This window comes from Lachnellula hyalina, assembly GCF_007821495.1.
Source record: "Lachnellula hyalina strain CBS 185.66 chromosome Unknown contig00272, whole genome shotgun sequence".
Classification (NCBI taxonomy): domain Eukaryota; kingdom Fungi; phylum Ascomycota; class Leotiomycetes; order Helotiales; family Lachnaceae; genus Lachnellula; species Lachnellula hyalina.
Genome location: NW_022157386.1, coordinates 375 through 24,318, shown reverse-complemented (window position 1 = coordinate 24,318; position 23,944 = coordinate 375). Strand labels below are relative to the sequence as shown.

General features: G+C 48.8%; 9 protein-coding genes across 9 annotated transcripts; 5 read left to right on the top strand and 4 right to left on the bottom strand.

Moving 5' to 3' along the window:
- Positions 1–2,681: 2,681 nt before the first annotated feature.
- Positions 2,682–4,039, top strand: LHYA1_G008849 (putative extracellular glycosidase; the record flags this gene model as incomplete). Its single annotated transcript, XM_031153766.1, has 2 exons — positions 2,682–3,484; positions 3,532–4,039. 2 exons carry the CDS (start codon positions 2,682–2,684, stop codon positions 4,037–4,039), a joined length of 1,311 nt encoding a protein of 436 aa, XP_031001201.1.
- Positions 4,040–4,476: 437 nt separating this feature from the next.
- On the bottom strand, positions 4,477–5,497 carry LHYA1_G008848 (uncharacterized protein; the record flags this gene model as incomplete). The annotated part of the gene is made up of 2 exons (XM_031153765.1): positions 4,477–4,789; positions 4,920–5,497. The coding sequence occupies 2 exons, from the start codon at positions 5,495–5,497 to the stop codon at positions 4,477–4,479; spliced, it is 891 nt and encodes a 296-aa protein (XP_031001200.1).
- A 417-nt stretch (positions 5,498–5,914) lies between these two features.
- Positions 5,915–6,646, top strand: cutc-1 (Copper homeostasis protein cutC-like protein; the record flags this gene model as incomplete). The annotated part of the gene is made up of 1 exon (XM_031153764.1): positions 5,915–6,646. One exon carries the CDS (start codon positions 5,915–5,917, stop codon positions 6,644–6,646), a length of 732 nt encoding a protein of 243 aa, XP_031001204.1.
- Positions 6,647–7,773: 1,127 nt separating this feature from the next.
- Positions 7,774–8,890, bottom strand: fpp (Farnesyl pyrophosphate synthase; the record flags this gene model as incomplete). Its single annotated transcript, XM_031153763.1, has 2 exons — positions 7,774–8,697; positions 8,771–8,890. 2 exons carry the CDS (start codon positions 8,888–8,890, stop codon positions 7,774–7,776), a joined length of 1,044 nt encoding a protein of 347 aa, XP_031001203.1.
- A 546-nt stretch (positions 8,891–9,436) lies between these two features.
- On the top strand, positions 9,437–11,587 carry cut23 (Anaphase-promoting complex subunit; the record flags this gene model as incomplete). The annotated part of the gene is made up of 4 exons (XM_031153762.1): positions 9,437–9,534; positions 9,584–10,162; positions 10,206–10,338; positions 10,388–11,587. 4 exons carry the CDS (start codon positions 9,437–9,439, stop codon positions 11,585–11,587), a joined length of 2,010 nt encoding a protein of 669 aa, XP_031001208.1.
- Positions 11,588–14,603: 3,016 nt separating this feature from the next.
- Positions 14,604–14,920, top strand: LHYA1_G008844 (uncharacterized protein; the record flags this gene model as incomplete). The annotated part of the gene is made up of 2 exons (XM_031153761.1): positions 14,604–14,860; positions 14,914–14,920. 2 exons carry the CDS (start codon positions 14,604–14,606, stop codon positions 14,918–14,920), a joined length of 264 nt encoding a protein of 87 aa, XP_031001202.1.
- A 1,691-nt stretch (positions 14,921–16,611) lies between these two features.
- On the bottom strand, positions 16,612–19,705 carry UGT80A2 (Sterol 3-beta-glucosyltransferase; the record flags this gene model as incomplete). Its single annotated transcript, XM_031153760.1, has 2 exons — positions 16,612–18,632; positions 18,778–19,705. The coding sequence occupies 2 exons, from the start codon at positions 19,703–19,705 to the stop codon at positions 16,612–16,614; spliced, it is 2,949 nt and encodes a 982-aa protein (XP_031001207.1).
- A 902-nt stretch (positions 19,706–20,607) lies between these two features.
- RSB1_0 (Sphingoid long-chain base transporter) lies at positions 20,608–21,633 on the top strand (the record flags this gene model as incomplete). The annotated part of the gene is made up of 2 exons (XM_031153759.1): positions 20,608–20,885; positions 20,958–21,633. 2 exons carry the CDS (start codon positions 20,608–20,610, stop codon positions 21,631–21,633), a joined length of 954 nt encoding a protein of 317 aa, XP_031001206.1.
- A 231-nt stretch (positions 21,634–21,864) lies between these two features.
- LHYA1_G008841 (uncharacterized protein) lies at positions 21,865–23,466 on the bottom strand (the record flags this gene model as incomplete). The annotated part of the gene is made up of 2 exons (XM_031153758.1): positions 21,865–22,679; positions 22,734–23,466. 2 exons carry the CDS (start codon positions 23,464–23,466, stop codon positions 21,865–21,867), a joined length of 1,548 nt encoding a protein of 515 aa, XP_031001205.1.
- Between the last annotated feature and the right edge of the window lie 478 nt (positions 23,467–23,944).

The window sequence follows — 23,944 nt, the reverse complement described above, 5'->3', positions numbered from 1 at the left end:
GAGTAAGGTTGCACTAATCGGATTGAGTAATCGCGAGGTATTAGGAGTATGTAATGGTTTCTTGCAGAAAGATACTGCACTAGAGAGGTGAAAGGTATGATATCTTAAAGACTCTGTCCTGCCATTCTCAAAGGCCTGTTAAACCGCATACCGACCAGTATGTTGCACTACCCTATGTGTCATTTTAGTTGCAACTGATGGAATTTAGCGACGATATAATGAAAAGGTTAGAGTTACTAAAACTTACATTAGTAGCGAATGCTTTTATGCTGGCATTGTGTGAACTCTGCCATCCTTCCCATTGATTGAAGATGCAAAGCAATAACCTCATGCAAATGCCTGACGCCAACATCATACTGTACGTAGACCCTCTTTCCATACTCCTTCAAAGCAGAGCTTCAATCATCAAGAACGACCTATGCTATCGACACTGCTGCTTTCGGTGTTCTCTTTGCCAGCTCCAAGTTCGATATCCTTCCTTACGCCATCGATGTCGGTGTCAACATCTTTGCCGATGGGTGTGTTCTTAATTCCGATCTCATCGTTTGGTTTGTTCTGTGCGTGAGGACTATCTGCATCAACCACACTGCTGACGGGAACATCTTTATCAGTCTCACAAACAGCGTCGTTTGATGGGCTGGGAACGTTCATGGCGTGAGAGAGTGTGTCGTCAGTCTGTTAGTCTACTCTGACATTCGTGACCTTTGTGCTAGCGCAGTGAGCGAGGAATGACTCGAGGAATACCTGGAACTGGGTGCGCGTGAGTTGAAGCGGAGTCGTTGGTTGAGTTGGAATCTGCATAGGCGTTGGATCGAGAGCTTCACTTGGTTCTTCGGCTTTTCCACTCCGACCATCGGTTGTTTTAGAGTAGGTGAGGTTGTCAGATGAGATGATTGATTTAAGCTCTTCTTCTGCCAATGGCTTCGTGAGGAGGCGTAGAAGAGTCGAGGGCAGGTGGTCAATCTGCTCTGCCTCATCGACAGACGCAAGTACTTCGCTAAACTGGCAAGGATGGCCTTCGATGGATTTGAAGCCGCTCTCGAGCCAATCGTTGATCTTTAGGAGTTCTGAGTACAAGTATTCGCGGGAAGCAAGCATGTCGGCAGCGAAAGCGGGGAGGTCGAGAACCTGCTCAATACAGGTGATGTGGAAATAGGCATTCGGTTCTATGCGTAAATTCAGCATGATCTTCCCACAAGTAGAAAGGAGACCTACGAGGGTACCAGGCATCGGGAGCTTTTCGCGCGCCAGTAAGGTCCCGCAGGTTGAAACGATAAATCGACTCGATATTTGGTCGCCCGCTTAGCATATTAGGGAGGCAGAACGTAGCGCGACAGTGGCTTCTATAGCTGGGACAACTTTCTAAGTACAGAGCGGAAGACTTGGAGCGCAGTCCCTCCTCGAAGTTCGTTCTGTCAATGTTGATCAAATCTTCCCAAGTTCGCGCTCGTTCAACCCGCTCATACTCTTTCCAATGTTCTTCAAATTGTTGATGCCTTTGTTCGTCTTCTGCTTTCTGTTCGGGTGTGAGTGTGTAGAGAGCAATGAGTTTTTGTCGGCGCGCCTCCCGACGAGCCTCAGCTGCAGTATCTTCTTGAGGTCGCTTCAGGCCTTTGTTGATGGCCGGGGTCGTGACGGGTGAGAGGCCTGGATGGGAGTTTTGGGTGCTCATACTTGCGGTGGAAGCTGAAAAATCAGTGGTTGTGGCTTGCAGAAGAGAAGAGTTTGCAACAGTAGACACTGGCTTGGGTTGCAGAGGAATGGATTCAGACGAATGGACAAGGAAAAGAGACATTGATACTCGACCTCAACCTATGTGGATTGCATGGTCGTGCTTGCCCTATTGCTGAAAACGCCTTGCGGCTGATGCTCCTCTTGGACAGAAAGAAAGAGAGTGGATGACCGCATGATGCCATGAACGCAATTGCTTGAAATGGAAGCCGACAACCGTTATGCTTCTAGTGACGCTTTTGCTTCATGAATCTAGCTATAACCCCCTTTTAACATGATACGTACACTTGTATAAACTACCTAGGTGCCTTAAGAGCACCTGTAGTATGGTGGACATTCAAACTAGAAGTATGAGAAGAGAAGAGAAGAGAAGAGTGAGGGTACAGTAAGCTTACATCTGGGGTACAGAAAGCTTGTATCAATTATGCCTCGCACGTAAGCGCTAAGTGACGAATAGGCCACGAATCCTTCACATCACAACTGGTACCTGGTAGGTATATAACAACGTCTTCTCCTCGGATAATTCTGGCTTCCCCCATCAGCAAATCTTTCACTCTTTTTCAGACAAGTATTCTGTACTCCTGCCGGATCTGAGTCTGTAATGTTACGATTACCATGCTAAGCTACAATCGGACTCGGTAAGTCCTTCTTATCTTATCTGAAAAGCGCTACAGTACTGCAAGACCATGCCATGTGCAGTTGCCCCCTTTTCTAATCTCAGCCACCCGAGAGCCATGTTGAGCCCCAGCCCCAACTGCCTCGATGTGCAATAGCCAGCTTCCTTCTCTTTTCCCCTTCTTCCTCTTTACCGCGCCGCTCATTCCTCTGCACAGTGCAATTCTGCACATTACACTCCTTTGAAATCCTTCCTGCAGTAATGTACACGTAGGAAACTCCCGTCACTCTCTGATTTGTTCAATCGATCACATACACTCATTTCAAACGACACCATGCGATTCGTAACATTCCTTTTAGGCGCTGCAGCCCTCCTCACGTCCGTGGCGGGACAGACTTCCACCTTGTGCAATCCTCTCAACGCCACTTGTCCCAATGACCCTGCTTTTGGCATGAACCATACCTTTTACTTTAATACCTCCTCGACTGTCACTACCTCCTTCAACATCACCGCAGGAACGCTCAACTATACATCAGATGGCGCAGAATTTACTGTGGCAAAGCGGTTGGATTCGCCCACAATCCAATCCAAATTCAATATTATGTTTGGGAGTGTGTCGGTAGTTATGAAAGCGGCCACTGGTACGGGAATAGTATCGTCAATTGTGTTGGAATCCGATGATCTGGACGAAATTGATTGGGAATTCATGGGCGGCAATTCGACTCACGCAGAAACCAACTACTTCGGTAAAGGTAACACGACTTCTTATGATAGAGCTATCTACTACCCTGTATCTTCAGACGTCCGCGCAAACTTTCACAACTATACCGTGGACTGGACAGCCGACAAGCTGGATTGGCTCATCGACTCTACCGTGGTCAGAACTCTCCACTACGCAGATGCAAACCAGGGAAGAACTTACCCGCAGACACCCATGACAGTCCGTCTCGGGATTTGGGCAGGAGGGGATTCTTCTCTCAACAAATACACAATTGAGTGGGCAGGAGGCGAGACGGACTACTCCAAGGGACCATATAACATGTATGTGCAGTCTGCGGAAATCAAAGACTACTCAAGTGGATCGGCATACGAATGGACAGATAATACCGGAAGCTGGCAAAGCATCAAGAGCCTCCCGTAAGTCGGACTCGTGCAATTCATATGAATGTTCTAAACAAAAATAGTGGAAATTCAACAGCAATGAACGCAATACTCAAAGCCCAGACCCCCACACTTTCGACCGCCCAAAAATTTCAAGCTCTCCCCCAAGCAACCAAACTCGCCATCTATGGCGGTAGCGGCGCAGCAGGCGCTTTGCTCATCGCAGCCCTTGTCTTCTACTATATCCGCCAACGACGAGCCGGTGCGCTCGAGCGCGAAACTTATAACGCTAAAATTGAGAAAGAGCGCGAGGAGGCATATATGGATCAGATGGAGCTGAAGGAGAAGGGCTATGGAGGTTGGAATAATGCGGACGTTGCGCATCAGGGCGAGGATGCGTTGGGCGGTTGGGGAACAACGCATGGGAATAACTCCCCAACCGTCCCTTCCACGCCCAAATTTCCGAATGTTTCGTCGAACGAAATTAATCCAGCGTCGAGGAATTATGGGGATTCTCAAAATGTTCCACAAAGTCCGGGCTTCCATTTGCCGAGTGCTTATAATTCTGGTGGATATCAGAGGTTTGGATGATGAGCTTGGGGAAGGACTGGGGATAAGGGTTATTTCTGTATTATTTAATGTATAGGGAGTTGGTTGGTGAGCTATACAAAGCTACGGATTGGTCATGGAGTGCTCGGCTGGGTCTGCGGCATCTCATGTCATATTACATCATAATAGTACTTGACGAGCGTAACTTTGAGCGAATTGAAATTTATAAACTGCACCAGGGGTTGTTTTGACCTCTTGATCTTATGTCATATTTGTTTGGTTATTTCCAGCCTGTTAACAACATCGATTCGGCATTGAGATAACAAGTGTCTTCCTCTCAATGCCTGCCTTATTTTTAAAACTCTCCAAAACTTCAAATTGTCTCTTCAAACATTCCTCTATATAATCACGTCCATAAAAGCAAGCAAGCAAGCACAAGCAACCCCATCTCCCTCCCCCCTTGAAAACCCCTCCTACTTCTACTCCTCATCCTCATTCCTCTGTTTAATCTTAACAGGCGCGCCCTTCCGCGCCGCCTCAACAGCATACTCCCTGTTCCCCCTACTAGTCTCCTCCCCATACCCCTTCACATGTTCTGGCACCTCCTCGACCTTATTATACGGCCCGGGAACCGGCTCGCCATACTGTTCATAAAGCGGCAACACGCCCGTCCAGATATTGTCTATATTTTGCATATCAGCAGCCGAGTCCTCGGGGACGCCTTCCCGGATCTTGGCGCTGCCGCTGGCGATTGTCACTTTTAGGATGCGCGTGCTTTGCATTTCTGATGGTCTGGGGAGGGAAGAAGAGAGGGGGTTAGATGTGAGGGTTTTAAATGTTTGGGGGGGTGGGGGTTGATTTGTGGAGTATGGGAGAAGGGAAGGAAGGAAGGAAGGAAGGAAGAAAGGGAGATAAGTCTTACATAGGCGGAACCCTTGTTTGTCTCCAACGATCCGGCACCACGGAATTCGTAATCAACTCCATCGCCCACATTTTCTCATCCGCATCCTCAACCAATGTCGCGTGTCCGAATAGGACTGCGGAGCGGTAGTTGTAATTGTGCGAGTAGGGCGTGAGACTTAGGACTAGGCCGTCGACTTTCGAGGCGCAGATACAGACTGGGAGACCTTTAGGAGGGGATGAGGAGGAGGTGGAGGTGGAGGAAGTGAGATTCATAATGCGGGATGAGACGTAGCCGTGGAGGTAGAGGTCTAGGGGCTCGGCGAGGGATGCAGAAGGGTGGGAGAATGAACCCATTTGGCCGATTAGGGGGAGGATTACGGGGAAGGGGTCGCTGGGGGAGGGGGAGAAGGATACATGGAGTACGGGGGTTGTGTTGATGATGGTGTGGATGGTTTCGAGGGAGTAGTTGGCTGGATGGAGGGTTAGGGGTTGAGGTTCACATTGGAAGGGGAACTGGGTTAGATGGATACCTTGGTGTTTATATCTGTTCACGGTGTTGTGCTCCTCTTTGGAGTATTCGAGAGAATGGCGGACCATGATGAAGGGTTTACAAGCTGGTATGACTTTTACTGATATTGAAATATGACTCCAAAGACTTCTATCCCAGACTACATTTCCGACCTTTTAACTTGTTATTATATATTTCAACGTCGTGACTCGGTGGTAGATAGTAAGACGGGATGTCAAGTACAGTATCATACAATAGGCAGGTACACGCGGACTAGCAACGCCAGTTCGAATACCCACCTTTGACTTCGCACAGCCTTACCTATCAAGTCCCCGCATCTCAAGATCCTTATCTCATCCAGCTTCATCCGATTTCATTCCAGCCGTAAATCTCATACTCCTATCTCACGTGATGGGCTTCCATTCCCCCTTCAGGGGCAAGACCGCGTTCCTTGACCTCATTCGCCAACCTAGTCCCCCCCTCAATCATCGATATCAGATTCCAAAATGCCACACCTAGAAATAGCTTCTTTCAACCTCTTCTCCGCCCAAACCGCAGCCGCCACAGGAGCCTCCCGCATCGAACTCTGCCGCTCCCCCAGCGTCGGCGGTCTAACGCCCCTCCTCTCAACCTTCTTATCCCTAAAACCATCCCCTACAACCATAACCACAACCAGAATCCCCATCTACGTAATGATACGTCCACACGCTACCTCCTTCACTTACAATTCCACCGAACTCCTGGAAATGGAATCCTCCATCAGAGACTTCAGCGAAGCGGGAGCCGATGGATTCGTATTCGGCGTTCTCACAGCAGCACCCTCACCAGCACTAGCACCACCTATCAATGTGCAAATAGATGTAGAAGCCAACAAGCGACTCGTCCGCGCCGCGGGCGGGAAACCATGTACGTTTCATCGGGCGTTCGATTGTATTCCGCGCGCGGCTATGCGGGCGCAGCTTGAGGTTCTGGTAGGGTGTGGGTTTGCGGCTGTGTTGAGTAGTGGGGGCGCGAGAACGGCGGTGGAGGGGCAGGGGAAAGAGGTGTTGAGGGGACTAGTGGAGGCGGCGGGGGAGAGAATTGACGTTATTGTTGGGGGAGGGGTCAGGGTGGGGAATGTGGGCGAGTTGATGAGGGGGACCGGGGCGAGGTGGTTTCATAGTAGTGCTATTGTTGATGGGGGGGAGGCGGCGAGTGGGGAGGAGGTTAGGGGGTTAAGGGGGGTCATTGATAGTTAGGTAGGTAGGTAGTCAAGATACCTCATACTATGTTGATGGGAGTATGTTGGAGTTAAAAAAGTATATAGTGATTCTGGGATTGCAATTCTCATAACGGCGGCCTTTTAGAACTAACCGTAGAATGAAAACGTCTCTATGTCTAATAGAGACGTTTGAATAAGATATCAATAAATATAGAAATTTTGAAAATTCCATCTCCACGTGAAAGTAGTCTCGCCATCCTCTTTGCAATGACGAGTAGAGCCTCACGAGCTGTACACAGCCCCCCTACTTTACTCCCAGCACGTAAACCTCACATCCCTGCATTATGAAATATAGAGAAATCTTTTAAGAAGAACTACAACAAAAGCACATATACATACAAACACGCGCGCCCACACAAGATGCTGGCACATACACGAGAACAATCCACTGTAATTCCAAACCCTTCTCCGGATGTTAACGGAGAAGAACCACCTCCTCCATCATACGTACACCAGTCCCAATACCAGGGAAGCCAAATCCAAATCCGAACCCAACAGCAAAAGGACCCACCTCAGCACAATTCTTCGTCCTAGGAGCTGCCTTCTTCCTGCTCTCTAACCCTCCTTGCACTAAGTATCTATGCCGTGATATCCTGTTCAGGCCCCAAAGACCTCCAGCGTAATCCTTTGAGATTTTTACGCCGCGAATTGCTGTTGGGCGAGTACAGGTGCGAGTTGTTGGCTTATCTGGGATGTGAGGGCGGCATGGGCACGAGGTGAACAATGAGTGCGGGCATGGCGGTGTGGGTGTTGGTCAGAACACCGATTGTGGTAGGGGTGGCTGGAGGCGTATCGGAAGTTGTGCTGTGTGGAGGAGTTTCGGGGGGAAGGGAGGAAGGGAATTGAGTTGAGGGAACGAGGGGAAGAGAAAGTGAGGATAGGGGTGAGGAAAATAGCAATATAGACACATGACATCCAAAACGAGGACACAATTGTAAATGAACTAAACCGACGGCCTTAAAAATGGGTATATCAGAGAATTAGAGCTCAAGCTAAATGTCTAACATGTGGGACCCACAAAGGTATTGCGATTGCATAAGCTTGATGGCTTCAAGAAACTTTTCATGAATATTCGTAACCCCTCCCCCCCTACACGCGACAAACCTACTTACTTCTCTTGTAGATCTTGCTCAGAAAGCTCTCGAAAACAGTCTTCTTCAAGCCCCCAGACTCATCAACCTCATCAATCATCTTTCTGATCTCACCGACACGCTTCTCTTCATAGTCCTTGTACATTTGCTCCAACTTCAGGTCAATGTACAGCTTCTTAACCACGGCCTCATTATCTTTGTTCTTGCGACCATAGTTTTCTTCGAGGATCTTTCTCTGCTCGGGAGTAGCGATCGATAGAGCCTGGTTGACGAGCCATGAACACTTGTTGTCTTGAATATCGGTACCGATCTTGCCAATGTGTTCTGGGAGACCGAAGTTGTCCAAGTAGTCGTCCTGGATTTGAAAGTATTCGCCGAGAGGGATCAGGATGTCTTCCGCTTGCTTCAGGTTTTCCGGGGTGGCAATATTTTGTTGGTGAAGAGCGAGTGCAACCGGGAGGTAGAAGGAGTAGTAGGCAGTCTTGTAAATAACAATGAATCGGTACTTTTCCATCGAGAAGTTGTCTAGATCGATCTTGTCTTCAGGAGCAGTGAGGAGATCACACAATTGACCAAGCTCGGTTTGGAATGTAACTTCGTGAAAGAGTTCGAGGAGGTCAACGTATGCAGGGTGGGAGCGGAAGTATTTCTTGAGAAGAGTGTAGATGGCGGATTCAAGCATGAATGCATCGTTAATAGCAACCATTCCGACCTCAGGTTGACGGTACCAGCATGGCGCACCTCGACGAGTAATGCTGGTGTCCATAATATCATCGGAGACAAGGAAGAAGGCTTGCAGAAGCTCGGTCATCCATCCTAAAGTTGAGGCTAGGAAGTACTGTTCTTCTGAAAGCGGCTTCTCGAGGAGGAGGGAGACGGAGTCGGGAACGGACATGCCGCGATTGCATTTTCCACCGATGACATTGGCCTGGAGAGACTAGATGTAGGATATATTGTCAGTTCAACGATTCTTGGTATTTGCTCGTCTCCTCGTTGGGACTCAAACTTACAGCTTTGTACCACTTGACAAACTGCTCAGGGAGGTTGTACTTCTTTGCATGGTCGAGGAGATCGTCGACCAGCTTGGGGAAGACTGACTCGAACTCCTTGAGGGTTGTAGTTTTGGCCATATCTATAATAGCAGTGGTCGCAACTGTTGGACGGTTTGGATTGATTGCGTAAGTGTTGAGGGAGGAAGGAAGGAAGGAAGGAAGGAAGGAAGAGAGCTGAGAATCCTATAATTGACGGTACACAAAGTCCAAAGGCGGTGTGAATTGGTGGGGTGGCAGAAATCAGGGGTCAAGTCAAGGTACGGCGGTACGGTGCGTGCGGTGGGTCGCGATTTCCCGCATACGCAGGTGAGGTGAGTAAATAGTCGTGAGAAGCAATCGAGACAAAATATTTGTACTTGCTCGGAAACAATCACATTTCTCTTGAATTCCGAATAAACGTCACCGCTGCTTTAGCATTACTTTGACCAGCAATCCCGAATCTCGTGCGACTATAACTAGCTCTCTCTGTTGTCATATTGTTGCTGGAGCTCGACGCGTCAACCTGGAGGCGCAACAAACAAACCACCCCCCACCGTACAGTACCTACAGCGGTAGCTCTGATTTCAATGAATATCGACTTCGCCTGGTGACTCGTGGTGACTCGCTGATAAAGCTGCCGTAACAATGGCGCTCACAGAGCGAGACACTGCACAGCTGAGAGCGGCTCTACAAGAAGCTGTAGTAAAATGCTCCGAGAGATGTCTATATCAGTCTGCGAAGTGGTACTCAATTCTCTTCTGGACCGAAGGACCCCTGCTAATATGAACACAGGGCCGCAGAACTACTCACATCCATCCCCCCAACTGATGAAGCGTCGGAACCCGAGGACTCGCAGATGACTGAAGTTCCTCCCGACGGCCTCCCTCCGATCGTCGTCACTGGAAATCTCGACCCGGAAGAAGCACAGCTAGAGGCAAAGGAGATAAATCAGTATCTTTTGGCAAAGTCGTTCTTTGATTGTCGGGAATTCGATCGTTGTGCAGCAGTCTTCCTGCCAGATACAGTCCTGTCTGGAATTTTATCATCAACTTCAACGAGAGGGCCTGAAAATACCACGAACCCGAAAGGAAAAGGCAAAGCGAGAGTATCGTCTGGTCGAGCTGATGGTAAATTGGCGCCAATACTACCAAAACTGAGTCAAAAGAGCATATTCTTGGCTTTATACGCAAAATACATGTCTGGCGAAAAGAAAAAGGATGAGGACAGTGAGATGGTGATGGGGCCCCATGATGGAGGGAATACGACCAACAAGCAACTGGTGACCATAAGTCGATATCTGGAAAATTGGTTCCAGGAGCATACTACCGAAGCCGGAGAAGTTGTTGGAAGTCAGGGTTGGCTAGAGTACCTGTAAGACATGTCCTTTGGTGATAAAGCATTGCTAATGATCTAGCTATGGTATGGTATTGGCAAAAGATAAGAGTGAAGAAGAAGCTATGCGGTGGTTGATACGAAGTGTACATCTTTATCCTATGAATTGGGGCTGTTGGTTGGAAATGACCTCTTTAATCGGACGAGTTGAGGATGTATGTAAGCTTTTTTCCCCACAAAAACCCAATACTGACTGTTCTGCAGCTTAATCGAATATCACCACACCTTCCACAAAATATCGTCTCGTTCATTTTCCATCTTCACACATCCCTCGAACTCTACCAATCAACACCCAACCTTTCAAACTCTCTGGACCAGCTTCTATCCATATTCCCAACGAGTCCTTTCCTGCTCACCTGCTTAGCACTACTTGCATACCACATCAAAGACTTCCTAGCAGCTGATGCTCACTTCAGTAACCTCCTCGCCTTACACCCTCATAGACTTGACTCGCTGGATCATTATTCCAACATACTCTACGTCATGAACCTCCGACCAAAATTGTCCTTTCTTGCACATCTCTGCTCTACGGTAGACAAATTCCGACCCGAGTCTTGCGTTGTCATTGGCAATTACTATTCATTACTATCGTCGCACGAGAAGGCTGTTCAATACTTCCGGCGTGCTTTGACACTTGACAGGTCATGCCTCAGTGCTTGGACATTGATGGGTCATGAATATGTCGAATTAAAAAATACTCACGCCGCCATAGAATCATACCGAAGAGCGGTAGATGTTAACCGGAGAGATTACAGAGCGTGGTACGGCCTAGGTCAGACCTATGAAGTGCTTGAGATGCACGCATACGCCTTGTGGTATTACAAGCGTGCAGCAGGCCTACGACCCTGGGATGGAAAAATGTGGATGGCCGTAGGATCCTGTTTACAGAAAATGGGACGGGAGATAGAAGGCATCAAAGCTCTCAAGAGAGCCCTGCTTGCAGATAGCTACTACGATGCAGGAGTAGGAAGCTCTTTTGGTAGTGGAGGTCGAGACAAGGGAGGAGCAATGGACCCTGAAGTCTTGCTACAGATAGCAGGAATGTATGAGCGAATGGAGGAGATGGGAGAAGCGAAAGCTTACATGGAGATGTGCGTCGCTCAAGAAGAAGGAGCTGCTGATATGGAAGCATCGGTTATCAATATCCACGCAGACTCGCAATCCTCGGACGACGAGTCGAGACCAACTGCAGGTGGAGCGAGTGGAGATAGGGGCACGGGAGTCACGGCTGCAACTTCGAAAGCACGGATGTGGCTGGCGAAATTTGCTATGAGGATGGGTGATTATACTAGGGCGATGCAATTAGCGACGGAGTTATGTCAGGATGGTGTTGAGGTTGAGGAGGCCAAGGCTTTGGTCAGGGAAGTCCGGGTTAGACTTGAGATAGGAAGTGGTGATGGTTAAGGTGTGTATATGTATAGTACGAGTATGGAGTAATTTGATACCCCAATGGCATAGTTCGGTTCGATGCCGGATTTGAAACGAGCAATATATAGAACCTGAACCTTGCATATACACTTCACAATTCAAGATGATGAGAATATTTAGGTAGCGCCTCATTTATCAATATTTCATTCTCTGCCAGGCCTAGGTACTGTACGCTATCATCAAAGTCCCACATATCCTTCTCCACTCCTTTACAACCCCGCCCTTCTCTATATAACCACCAACTGAAAACAGCACAAAGTGTAGTTTCAGAGCGAATTGCAGAGCAGAATTTGAGAGAAAGGGAATGAAAGCCCTCGGGCAGAGGTGGTTTACTGATTAATTGATTGACTGGTTGATTTTGATGAAAATAAACAGGAAAGAGAAAATAAAAGGGGGTTCTCGCTTACCGTGCCACCCAGCCGGGCTGGGCTACATACAGTAAGGCAGGTAGGTGCCTAGAACTCACGGTACCAAATCATAGCCAGCCCCTCAATCTAGCAATTTCTGTATATCTATGCCTACGCACTGATTGACATACGGCGTCCTGTACTGTACTGTACGTACGCTGAGGCAGATCTCGGGAGTATACCATGATCACATCTACTGTAGGAACCCATTGGATTTAAGAGATGGCGCGCCGGGGGCGGGGGTTGCATCATTGTGCATCGTTGCGGTGATGAGGGGCCGGCGAGGGGATGAATGGATGATTGGAAGTTTAGGTGTATGTACATGTTGAGTTATGTTTCAGACGAGCTACTAGCACTGATCATGTTCTCTCTGCTCTTTATTCGCACAAGAGACTCTCCACACCGGTTGGGACAGAGTTGTCTGACAATTTGACATAGGATTATCAAAGGGATTATATTGCCAAGTGATGGATGATATTGAGTCAAAGTTGGAGAAATATATCTTGTTATGTTGACTTCAACGCTGAGAGAGAAAACATAAAGGGGGCAGCGCCAAGTTTCTTGCAAACCTGAATTGATCATTGTCGTCACCCTCCTCTATGAGACTTGTTACGAGTAGAGCAACTCACTACCTTTGTGGATTATGCTGTGGCGTTTCCTTTGGTATCTACAAGTAGTAATAATTCTAGAGCTTCAATCCTGATAGCTGATGGACTTCTATACTATACCTATTAACTACCTAGGTTGACTAGGTGGTACTTTAAGATGCATTAATTGAGCTCAAATAGGGAATGATGCACATGCGCACATGCTAAGCACAACACTAGCAAGGGAGAGATTAATTGCGCTTCCGATCAGTCGTCCGTCAGCCATCTGGGGAATGAAATACCGGGATACGAAATACGAAATATTTAGCCGTCCCAGCCTCGCCCCTAGCACCCTTCCGGTTGGATGACGCTCCTTGTCGCCACCTCACCTCTAGCATCAGGCTGACTGACATGCATAACACAACCACCATCATCGCCTACCTACCTACCTACCTCGCCTACCGAGTATATCATCGCGGACTCGGACTCAATCGCGCGTCAGGTCATCACGATCACTTTTCTTTTATCAACATAACATGACATGGTTAACTTGGAAGGTACATCATAGCTACAGTATGCAATATCGCTTGTAGGCCTGATGACCAGACCAGACCACATCATGGCGACGACGTGCATCGATCAGTAAAGCGTTGATCTTAGTGCACTTTCAAAAGAAACAGCAGCAACGGGGATAATAACAGGCGTGCGTGAAGTGAGTGGAAGATAGATTGTCAAGATCCTTAGCCGTAAAATGCAGATAGAGTTTACAGTATAGATAAAGTTACGTAGAATGAGATGAAAGAAAAGCGATACAGTCTACATGCCATGCTTTCATAATAATTAATCTACAGAGATACCTGCCTGCCTACCTACCTACAACACCGGGTCACGCATGCACGCCTGCATCATGCAACAGTACTGTATGCACGAAGCATCCCTTACCCTACGGAGAAACGCTCCGCCTCCCCTCCCCTTGAACGGGTGGGTGACTAAAGTATCCCTTATAATACCCTTACCTGCATGCCATGCGATGCGGAGAGCCCCCCCTCCCCCCCTTAAACGGGTGGGTGCGTGCACGGTGCACACCACAATCCTTCCCGCCTGTCTGCCGTCTGTGAATGGCCAGATTCGCACTAGCGCGCACGGATGGCTGGGTTGGGGCTGGGCTTTTGTGGAGATGCCTTGCTTGGTTGCGTATGCCAAGACTTGCTATGCACTAAGGGTTCCCTGTTTCTGTTTAGCTGATGAAGATGAAGGACGACGACGACGAGGGATAGAGCAAGAGCCGTCATTTTGTCGTCATCTTGACTCTCGGTACCTACTGGTAGGTAGGTATCCCCATGTTTCTGAATCGGAATCTGCCTTGGCGAGATATTATGCCCTGCTTATGTAATATGGTAGTTGGAAGTGAAGGTGTTTGGATTGAATAGCTACTAAGTAAGTAGGTAGGTAGTTGATGCTTTTCGCACGTGTGAGAGTGGATTGAAAGAAACATCTGATAGTACTTACTGTACGGGCTAAGGGGTATAGAGAGAGAAAGTGATGTGCATGCAAAACCCCATCATCTTGTCCTGGGGATGAAGATATCTCCTCTTCCTGGCCTAATCATGTAGATCAAAGACCATCTGAGGATATTACATGAGGCCTAGAGTGCTTCGGCCCGTCGCATCTAGAATGACATGGCCTATGACGGGTGCGGCGTGATACATGGAGGATTCCTCCTACGCCGCCCTGCAGAAAGCGTAGATCGAGCAGTCGCTAAGTTCCATGGCATGGCGGACATGGCACACTTGATTGATATATATAGACAGCTGATCCATTTCTTCTATCCATAACACTTCCCTATTTAACTCTGCATACCCAAAAGCAACATACAGGTACAGGTCAGCCTGTGTCTACAATCATCCACAAGTCATCATCTATCATCCATTCCATCCATTCCATTTCCCCATCTCTCAACATACGATTTTCCACACACTTCGTCGTCTACCTGCCACCATGCCTTCCGCCTCATCACAATACAACACGCAACTTGCCTCTCCTCCTCCAGAATATAACGACATGGATATGCCGTCTGCAAATGCCATCTCATCATACGCTCGCTCCATGCACCGACACACGCAAAAGCAGATGGAGGCTGCGGCCTCGGCAGCACGCAGGAGGAGTTCCACCAGCACCGCCAACTCGCAGGGCACATGTGCATCACATTCCGAATCCTCATCCGACGTTGGGAGCATGGACAGCAGATCTACATCGTCAATGAGATCTTAGTGAACTTGACACGGTCTTGGGAGGCTTCGAGTGACAGGTGGTAGCTATAGGCTGATGGATGATGGATGCTCGCGTTGCTGAGCATTGCAGGAAATCGGCTCATTATTGGCCCTTTTGAGTCGTTGTATATATGTATGGATAGCGCTGGCGTTTATTGGAATGGGGTTTGAGCGGTACCGTACACATTGTTTCATCTCCCGAGCAAAGGCTTGAGATCTTTCTTTCCGAGGTATTCCTCTTCGACTAACTGATGATACATCACCATCACCTTATTGTCTTGTTGTGATACTTCCATTGTGATAGACACTTCACTCATGCAACTTACCGTTTCGCGTAGCACTTGCCATTCCATTCATACCAATTCGCTGATCGTAACTTTGCTGGGAAATCAGAAATCTTAGTCCCCAGCCCAGCATCCAAGTACTCACAATTAATGCTCGTCATCGCACGTGGCAACATGCGTCATTGCATCAGCTTCACAAACTAACTTGAACCTTTCCTTGATATTCCTCACATTCCTCTGAAGTCATCGATTCCCTGATCAATAGCTGTCAGCCCCTTTCAGAGCCGAATATCAATATAGGTCATGGTTCATTGGAGCGGTCTGGAAAGTAAGCATCTACACTACAGTACTATCCTTCACTTGTATTTATTTTTAGAACTAAAACTACCATATGACGACTTTGTCTCACTAAGCCAACCTCCTATTACTTTCTGCTGTTCTAAACGAAAGTCTAGGAAATGGAATCCCACATTTCCCTCTCGCTAATACTGACCTCTTCTGTGTGGCAGAAACGCTGCATGCGCAAGTGTTGTTCAACTATCTATCCAAGGCATGCTATATCTCAATATACAGAATCATACCTAACTACTCCTCTGCTTTTGACAGCATGTCAATATATGGGAAACACTGTTATATAACGACAGTGAGCGGATGTCTTCGAGTATTAATACCACAAGCAGTTGAAAACGACAAGTCATCGAAATCATAAAGTGCCTTCAAGTCTCCATCCACCTCCTTCAATTGCATCGAAAGTCGACTTCAAAAACCGCCACGCACGTCAACAGCACATGTACGTCCGATAGCTAGACCAATGCCTGGTACGGTATTCGCTGTAAGCACCTCCACCTCCATCTCCACTTCCACCTCCCTCTTCACTTGAGAAAAAGAAAGACATAAATAAATAAAAAGAAAAAACCAAAGTACTTATTACCATCTCCCTCCCTCTAGGCGATCTATAGCCCATCCAAGTAATTGCAAGCCCTTCACCCAGCAGTCTATGCCAGTCCAGCTTCCACATACACAACCACGTGTACACCAGCCGTTACGTCAAACCCCCTCTCCCTATCCGCATATATAACTACGAATTACAACTCTCCCTATGCCAGTATACCACGTTGCCACACCGCCAGATCTGCATGCGCACACCACCGCAGTCAACTCAACTGCACTCATATGCATAAACCAAGCAAAGCAAAACGCACACTGGCCTGCCGTTTAATCCCACACCATAGCACATGTACAAAATCCTCAAATGAAAGAAAGCATGTCTTGGGATGAATTTTCTACTCGTTTCACAGTCCGTCAAGGCAAGGCAAGGTAATACCTTTGAAGTTCGGCCTGCAAGAACTAACTATTACTCTCCGTTCTTGAGTCTCGAAGCGACGGCTTCACGTATCGAATGATTTGCCGAATTATATTCTAGTTTATTCGTCTAAAGGAAAACAATGTTCATCACATCCCTGAAGCCTCCCCGTACCGATACTCGGCATCATATTCGTGTCCTTGCATGCTAAACTTCAATGCCTTCTGCAAGTCTTCATCGCCCGTATCCTCTATCGCTATAGCACAGGCCATATTGGTATCCTCTTCTGCGTTTCTAGGTGACGTCTCCTGGATTGACAGTCGAATGGTTTCGTTGATTTTACCTTGAACCCTCTCGTCAGGGTTGCGTTTTTTCTTTAGGAATTTCTGCATCAGTTTCCAGCGACCAATGACGTCTTGCTTTTCTGCATCGGAGCTCTGCAGCCACTCCTCGTATCCTTGAGCTACTCTAGACGTGATGATGTAGTTCTGTACACTGCCGCCGAATAACTTCTGCACCTCTTTGTGTACCCCCTTCATCGTATGACCGAGGATCCCAGAGAGGGCTGCGAACGGCTTGGTTGCAAAACCTCCGATCCCTTTGCCGACTCCTTTGACAAAGCCGCTAGCACCCTCTTTCTGGGCCCCTTTCCACGGCTGGGTGACCAGGCCAGTAACGCCGTCGTACCACCCAAAGCTAAACTCTTTTCCTGCTGCCATGGCGCCTGACTTGAAATCGCTGATTTGTTCAAGAGGGCGCACCGTATCGTCTCTCCAAAGCTTAGGGAGGTTGTGAAATCCTTTGGTTAAACCCACCGAGATTTCCATAGGTATCTGTACAAACGTCCTTACGAAACGCCCCGCGCCTTTACTTATATGCACGCCCGTTGGGCGCAACATGTCAGGGTTTGGGCCGGGGCTAGAGTTCTGCACATCCAAGCTCGTCTGACTTTGTTCTGGCGAAGTTGACGGAGTTGATCTTTCACTTACATGTAAGATCTCACTTGTCCTTGCCATTGTCGGCACTGATTCTTGGGGCCGCTGTCGGCTGGACCCAGCGGAAATGTGGAAAGGTTTCAACGTCTCCGAGGGAATCTCGGCTACCCCCATCGCCATGCCGCTGAACGCCCTATAACATGCCGCAGCACCTCCGGATATTGGATCCCAAGGACCTTCGTCGGTGTGATATTCTTGTGGTCTAAAGAGCTTCAAGTCATGGAAATCCAAAAGATTTGCATTCGCTAAAGTACACGCAGCAAAAGCGCTCAACCTGACCTGGGTGCGCTTGATGCGCCACGCAGCGGGTCGAGATGGTACAAGGGTGCAACGGAGTCGGTCGACCTCGAGATATTGATGGAATGACTGAGCACCTGTGTCGCTGCCTCGCTCGGCCGCGATCTTGGTTGCGAGTTCTTTAGCGCGTTCCAGGCTTTTGGGCTCCAGGCAGAAGTTAATGGCATCGGCTAGTTTGTCCGCTGTGAGTTGTTTGTGAGGGATCGGATCGGGGCCGGCGTCTGCTCGCGCGACCATGGCACCCCAGAAAGGCTGGTCTCCAAAGAAGGGAACGACTACAGTCGGCCGGCCTGCGGTAATGCCTGCCGCGGTGGTTCCTGCGCCACCATGGTGAACGACGCACGAGACGTGCTTGAAAAGCCAGTCATGCGGCACGTTTCCCAGCATGAAGACGCTGTCGGGGATGCGAAGCCTGTCCGCGCCCATGCCTCCCCAGCCTTTAGAAAGGAGGACACGCTGGCCAGTCTTCCTCACGGTCTCGAAGATGAGCTCCGTCATCGCATCAGGATCGTCCAAAACGATGCTCCCGAATCCTATGTAGACGGGGGGTGGACCGGCATCGAGGAATGCCTTGAAGTCAGGGGCAGGGGTGTAGTTGGAGGCCAAGTTGAGAAAGTAGAACCCGGAGATGGATATGTGAGGGCCCCAGTCTTTTGGTTTAGGTATCAGGGCTGGAGACCAGCAGTAGGTGTGAGGGACTTTGAGACGCTGGAGCATCCCGGGGGCCCAGATCAGACTTATGGGATCCAAACCGAGACACTTCTTGCGAAACCGGTTGATGATATCACCTAGGCCCTGCCACGAGAGGACTTCGATCATAGCATAAGTTATGTAATTAGTAAGTTGAGGGTCGGCATTAGAGGATTGGATATTGGCCACTAGATCACGGGAATTAGTTATTTCCTATTCAAAACGATTCGGAAGTAAATAGAGCCTATATTTCAAGTTTGTGAAATGTATAGGAGGCAGAGCACACGAGACGAAACATAACCGAAGGGGATAGGGTAAAATCAAAAAGCCTACGTGGATGCGGAAAGGCCTGGGTGGAGGAATATGGCATAGTAAACATGATATGGAGAGGAATGCCCAGCTTCTCTGCACAATGGATATGAGCAAAGCTTGGGGGGTTGGCGATGATACAGTCGGCGACGAAGGGTCTTGCTACAGGCTCGTCATCGTCGGTAGCACGATGATCCATCCCGTCACCGGCTTCGTAACATGATCGCCAGCAGCCTTGAATGTACTCGGCAACATCTCTCCTTTGCTGACCGACATCTCCACTGAGTAGACTGCGAAAACCCGGAACCAGGCTGGGATTCTTAACCATGAATGCCATTAGCCGGGAGGGGTCGCCGCCGATGCTGAAGAATTCCAGGCCATTCTCCTGCACAAAGCCCTTGAAGTTAGGATGAGTCGCTAGACGTACGCGATGGCCGTAGGTATCTTTCAAGACTTTCCCCAAGGCAACGAAGGGTTGCACGTCTCCGCGTGAGCCCACGACCTGGATGACGATGTTCAAGGACGGGGGTGGAGGAACTCCCTCCTCGCTTCCCAAGGAAGGGGGAATGTAGGGGAGAGGAGGCGGGCGACTATCTTGGACACTCTGGACTTGTTGACGTAAAGCAGGAGTAAAGATCTGGGACAAACGGCGGCTGAACTGATTGATGCGGATATTGACACGGCCGTCATCAGTGACATGGGCACTGGTGCCCAGGCCGTTCTTTTCGTCGCGAATCTCGCCGTAGATCTCGCCGTAAGGAGGAGGGGGTATGTCGTCCTCGACCTCATTGGGAGTGAAGAGGTCAGTCTTTTGCAGGAGGACCTCCTGTCTCGTGCGTTTCGCGGGGTCAGTCTGGGCGGCAGCAGCAGCTTGTGCTTGCTGAAGTATGGATTGCTGCACGACCGTCTCTGGGACGGGTCGGCCCTCTTCTGAAGAAGATTGGGTGGCCATGGCGTCAATGAGAGAACGTAGGCTGGGTTCACCTCAGTCAGTCACGGCATCGGTGTTATATCTTGGAAAGCGACTGAGGCGAGTAGCTGAGTGAGGTGAGATAGAGGGAGAGGGGGTCGGAGACATTCTATCATAGACGCTTACTATGGTAGCAGGCATAAGTTTTGATAGTACTAATAATAAGTTAACTTGGGAATACTAGAAAATATAATATATAGATAAACTCGGCTCCCCCCGCCCAAATGCATGTTTGAAGGCGCACTCCCTTTCTGGTTAGTCGGTTACGAGATCATTTTTGGTTAGACCGGTACGAGATGCTCGCCCGTGCGCCAATTAAGAGTCGTCGCTTAGACAAGCTTAACTAAAGGGGGGGGACACGACACATCGGACAAACCCCCTACAAGTGTAAAAAGTGTATTTTTGGGGGGAGGGGGATTTCTGTTCCGTGAGTACTTTAAAACTTCGATTTTATACGTTAAAACGTACCTAGCAACCACTGAACAGAGGATGATTTGTGTGCAGGTTTCGATAAATCTGCCCCCGCCCCCCGGTCCTCCAAGCCTCGTATACCTATAGAGCTGGGCCAATCATGCCATGCGGGTTTCGAGATCAAGGCTAGACACACGCTGGTTGTAGGGCTGCTTCGTAATTGATTAACTCCTCTTGACCGGATGTCGTGAATTGCGAAGGCACGCAGAAAGATCCTGAGAGTCGATGTCAATGGAAGGCTGCGAACAGTCGAGAGTATATATATACGAGTGGGAGTGCTTCATGGTAATGGTCCCAGATCAATCCATTAAATCAATCGTGCAAAATTTTATAGCCACGAGCCATTCTTTTTTCTTCCTCTTCCTCGCTCTACAATTTAACTCTCATCCTTTCTTTTCGAATTCACTGCCAAAATGCCAGACGCTTGTCCCCTCCAAAGCACTGCCAACTGCACCGTGGGAAAATGTCCCCTCAGCTGCGCTCAGGTAAAATATCTACCCACGCTTGCTGGCAATGCCGTCTATGCTGTTGCTTTTGGCCTGCTTCTGATAGTGCAGCTTCGGCTTGGCATTAAGTACAAGACTTGGGGATTCACGGTCGGCATTGTCTGTGGTCTCCTTCTTGAGGTTGTTGGATATGCCGGCAGAATCATGCTGCATGGCAACCCATTTGACTTTAACAATTTCATCATGTAAGCCTTCTCTTCCCCCTCAATCATCCATCCCGTCCAAATCCGAGAACAGAGTCCTGACAACCCTCATAGCTATCTCGTCCCTCTAACAATCGGCCCCGCATTCCTCACCGGCGCCCTCTACCTCTGCCTCTCCCGAATAATCATCGTCTACGGCCAGCAAATCTCCCGCTTCAGCCCGCGCACCTACGCAATCACCTTCATGACAAGCGACTTCATCTCGCTTGTCCTTCAAGGCGCCGGCGGCGGACTCGCAGCCACAGCCGATGATAACTCTGGGAGTGAGACAGGAAGGGCCATCATGGTCGCTGGCGTTGTATTTCAAGTCGTCTCGCTGCTCGTCTTCATGGGATTGTGGCTGGAATTCATATTCCGCCTGCGCAGGACGAGTGAGAGCGCCAAGGATGTACGCTTCCTCGAGCTGAGGGTCACGAAGAAGTTCACTTGGTTCCAGTATGCGCTCGGCGCGGCTGTTGTGCTCATCTTCATCCGTTCAGTATACCGTGTTGCAGAGCTGCAGCAAGGTTTCAATGGACCCATTGCCAATGACGAGGTTTCTTTTATGATATTGGAGGGGCCGATAATTTTCCTGGCAGTACTTGCGATGACGGTATTGCACCCTGGTATTGCGTTTGGTGGCCGGTGGAGCAGCGCGGACTGGTCGGTCAAGCAGCACAGAAAGGCTGATCTTGCCACGGGTAGCTCGTATGTGGAAGACCATCACTTACAACAGAGGTATAAGCCTTGAAGTTATTCGGCCGAGGATAAAACTGCGAGTGTAGTATCTCGGATAGATTTTCTTGTGGTGATTTTAGAACTTGTCGAGGTATATGTATTAGCTCGATCAGCAATACAGTTCGGATTAGCAGGTGTTTTTGGTCACTGTATTGACGGAGGAAGTCTTAGCTGGAAACCCTGGAGACATATCATAGATAGCGCCCTCTACTTCTAGAACAACCAACAACAGATACCCACTGCATCATAGCTTGATATACTCCGTGATTGTCCGCCACTCTCCCAATAGCCCCCACGGCTTCGTCTGGAACACAGCTTCAAGCGTGCCTGGATAAGTCGGGCTGGGCACGATGCTGTGGTCAAGCTTCCGAAAGTCAAAAGGCATCTCGTCCAGGTTGTGAATCCGAGACTCATCATCGGGCAGGGGGAGACCATGCAGTCTCGAAGTCTCGTCTGGCAGTTCTTGCCCGTTGAGATGCCTTTCTTCCAGCTCGATCACTCGTTTGGCAGTTACGTATGCATGATGTGCATTCCAGAGCGCTTCTCGCCGAGGCGCCAATTGCAGAATTTCTAGCGCGCGTCTTCGTAGTGCGGGATGGCGGCATTTCAGCGCGGTATAGTACAGAGGCGCCAGGATTTGTATGTCGAAAGACAGCGGTTGCCGTGTTGGCATTCCCACGCCTGAATTAGCGATCTGTTCCGCGTAATGCACAAGCTCTTCAAAGTCGGTGTGGTAAGAGTCTGTGGCCGTTTCCTCAGCTGTGGTGCAGACTCGTATCCAGATGTAAATGACCTTGTATTGTACCAAAAGTAGATTGAGCGTGTCCTGTTTCGCCGGGTTACCGGCAGCCTGCATTCGTCCAAGAAGTCCGTCTAGCTGGTCGCACCATGCGTCCAGCCTTGTTTGAAGCTTAATCTGTTCAACGAAATCGTCGACGTCAATTTGGAACATAGCTGCCTTAAGACTGGCTTCGCGAATAAATCGGAGGCAGGTAACTGAGATTTCAACGAGCCGTCGTCTAGAATCAGTAAGGTCTTCCTGGGGAGAGTCTTCTTTAGCTGTAGGAGCGTATATTGGCGGAGGTATTCTGCCAATGAGAGAACACAGTATACCCAGACGTGAGAACATTGGAACAACGTGATCTTCGATGGCTTTATGATCGTTGGACGAGAGATTGAACCCTATATCCGTGGCTGCGTCGCAATAGCTATTGCGACGGAGCGCGGCTAGAATATTGAATCCACTCTGAACGTGAAGCATAGAAGATTCAACATTGCCCCTGAGGAACTCGATACACGTGAACAGAAGGCAGCAGACCAAAGGTACCAAGTTCGAGTTGGGATGCGCTTGAATTCGAGCTGACAGGCTCTTCACTGCCCTGTTCCACTCCTGTTGAGCCTCGGGATTGGCATTGACATAGCTTGCCGGATGCCGTAAAGATGATTCGACGTCTTGATAAATGACGCTGATGGCTGATACGGAATGTCGAATTGATGGTTCGGAGTGTGATAGTTGCAATACAAGCTTGCTCCAGAACTTTGAATCAAATTGTCCGTCCAACTTCGCAGCAAGATTCTGGTGGAAGAAGTCGAGGCCGCGGTCATTTACGAAGAACACCGGTTGACTTTGCGTAGGAGGCAGATATACCGTGATTACGTTTCGACGTCGTGGTGCTGCACGTGCGTTGTTGTACTCGCATTTTCGACCTCCAATGGCGCAACGTCGACAGATAGGTTTCACTTCATCGCATTTCACTCGACGAGCTTTGCAAATGCTGCATCCAGTTCGAACTTTGGACATACTTTCTCGGGTTCTCTTTGGCGCAAGATCCAGTCCAGGGGTCATGATGAATGATGCTGCGACAAAAGGCAGGCTTGTTATTCAAAGAACTGCCGAAATAAACAAATCAAAAACATCCGGTGACAGGAGGAATGCAAGCAGAGGATGGTTGAAAATGGCCGATTGATAGAATCTTGTCATCATCTTCAACATCAGGATGGGTGTGGGTCGTAACTTAAAGCCATGGTCAGATCTAACCCGAAGTGGCCTAGAGCCCCTATTTTACTACCGTATAAAAGACAGAAACGGGAACACTGTATTTTATTCTGTTTATTTTCTGTAGTATCATCGCAGTTACTCTACTCCTAACAAGTCTCACAGAGGCAGAGCGATGAGACTTTGCTCTAAGAATGATTTCAACGATGATCAAATCAGGTTTGAGAGCGACTTGGCCGCAGCGCAGCCCCTTCTTTTCCCTACTTCAGTTCAAAGTATTTCAAATTGGGGGAAATGGGGATTGATATTAGCTAAGTGTTATATTTAA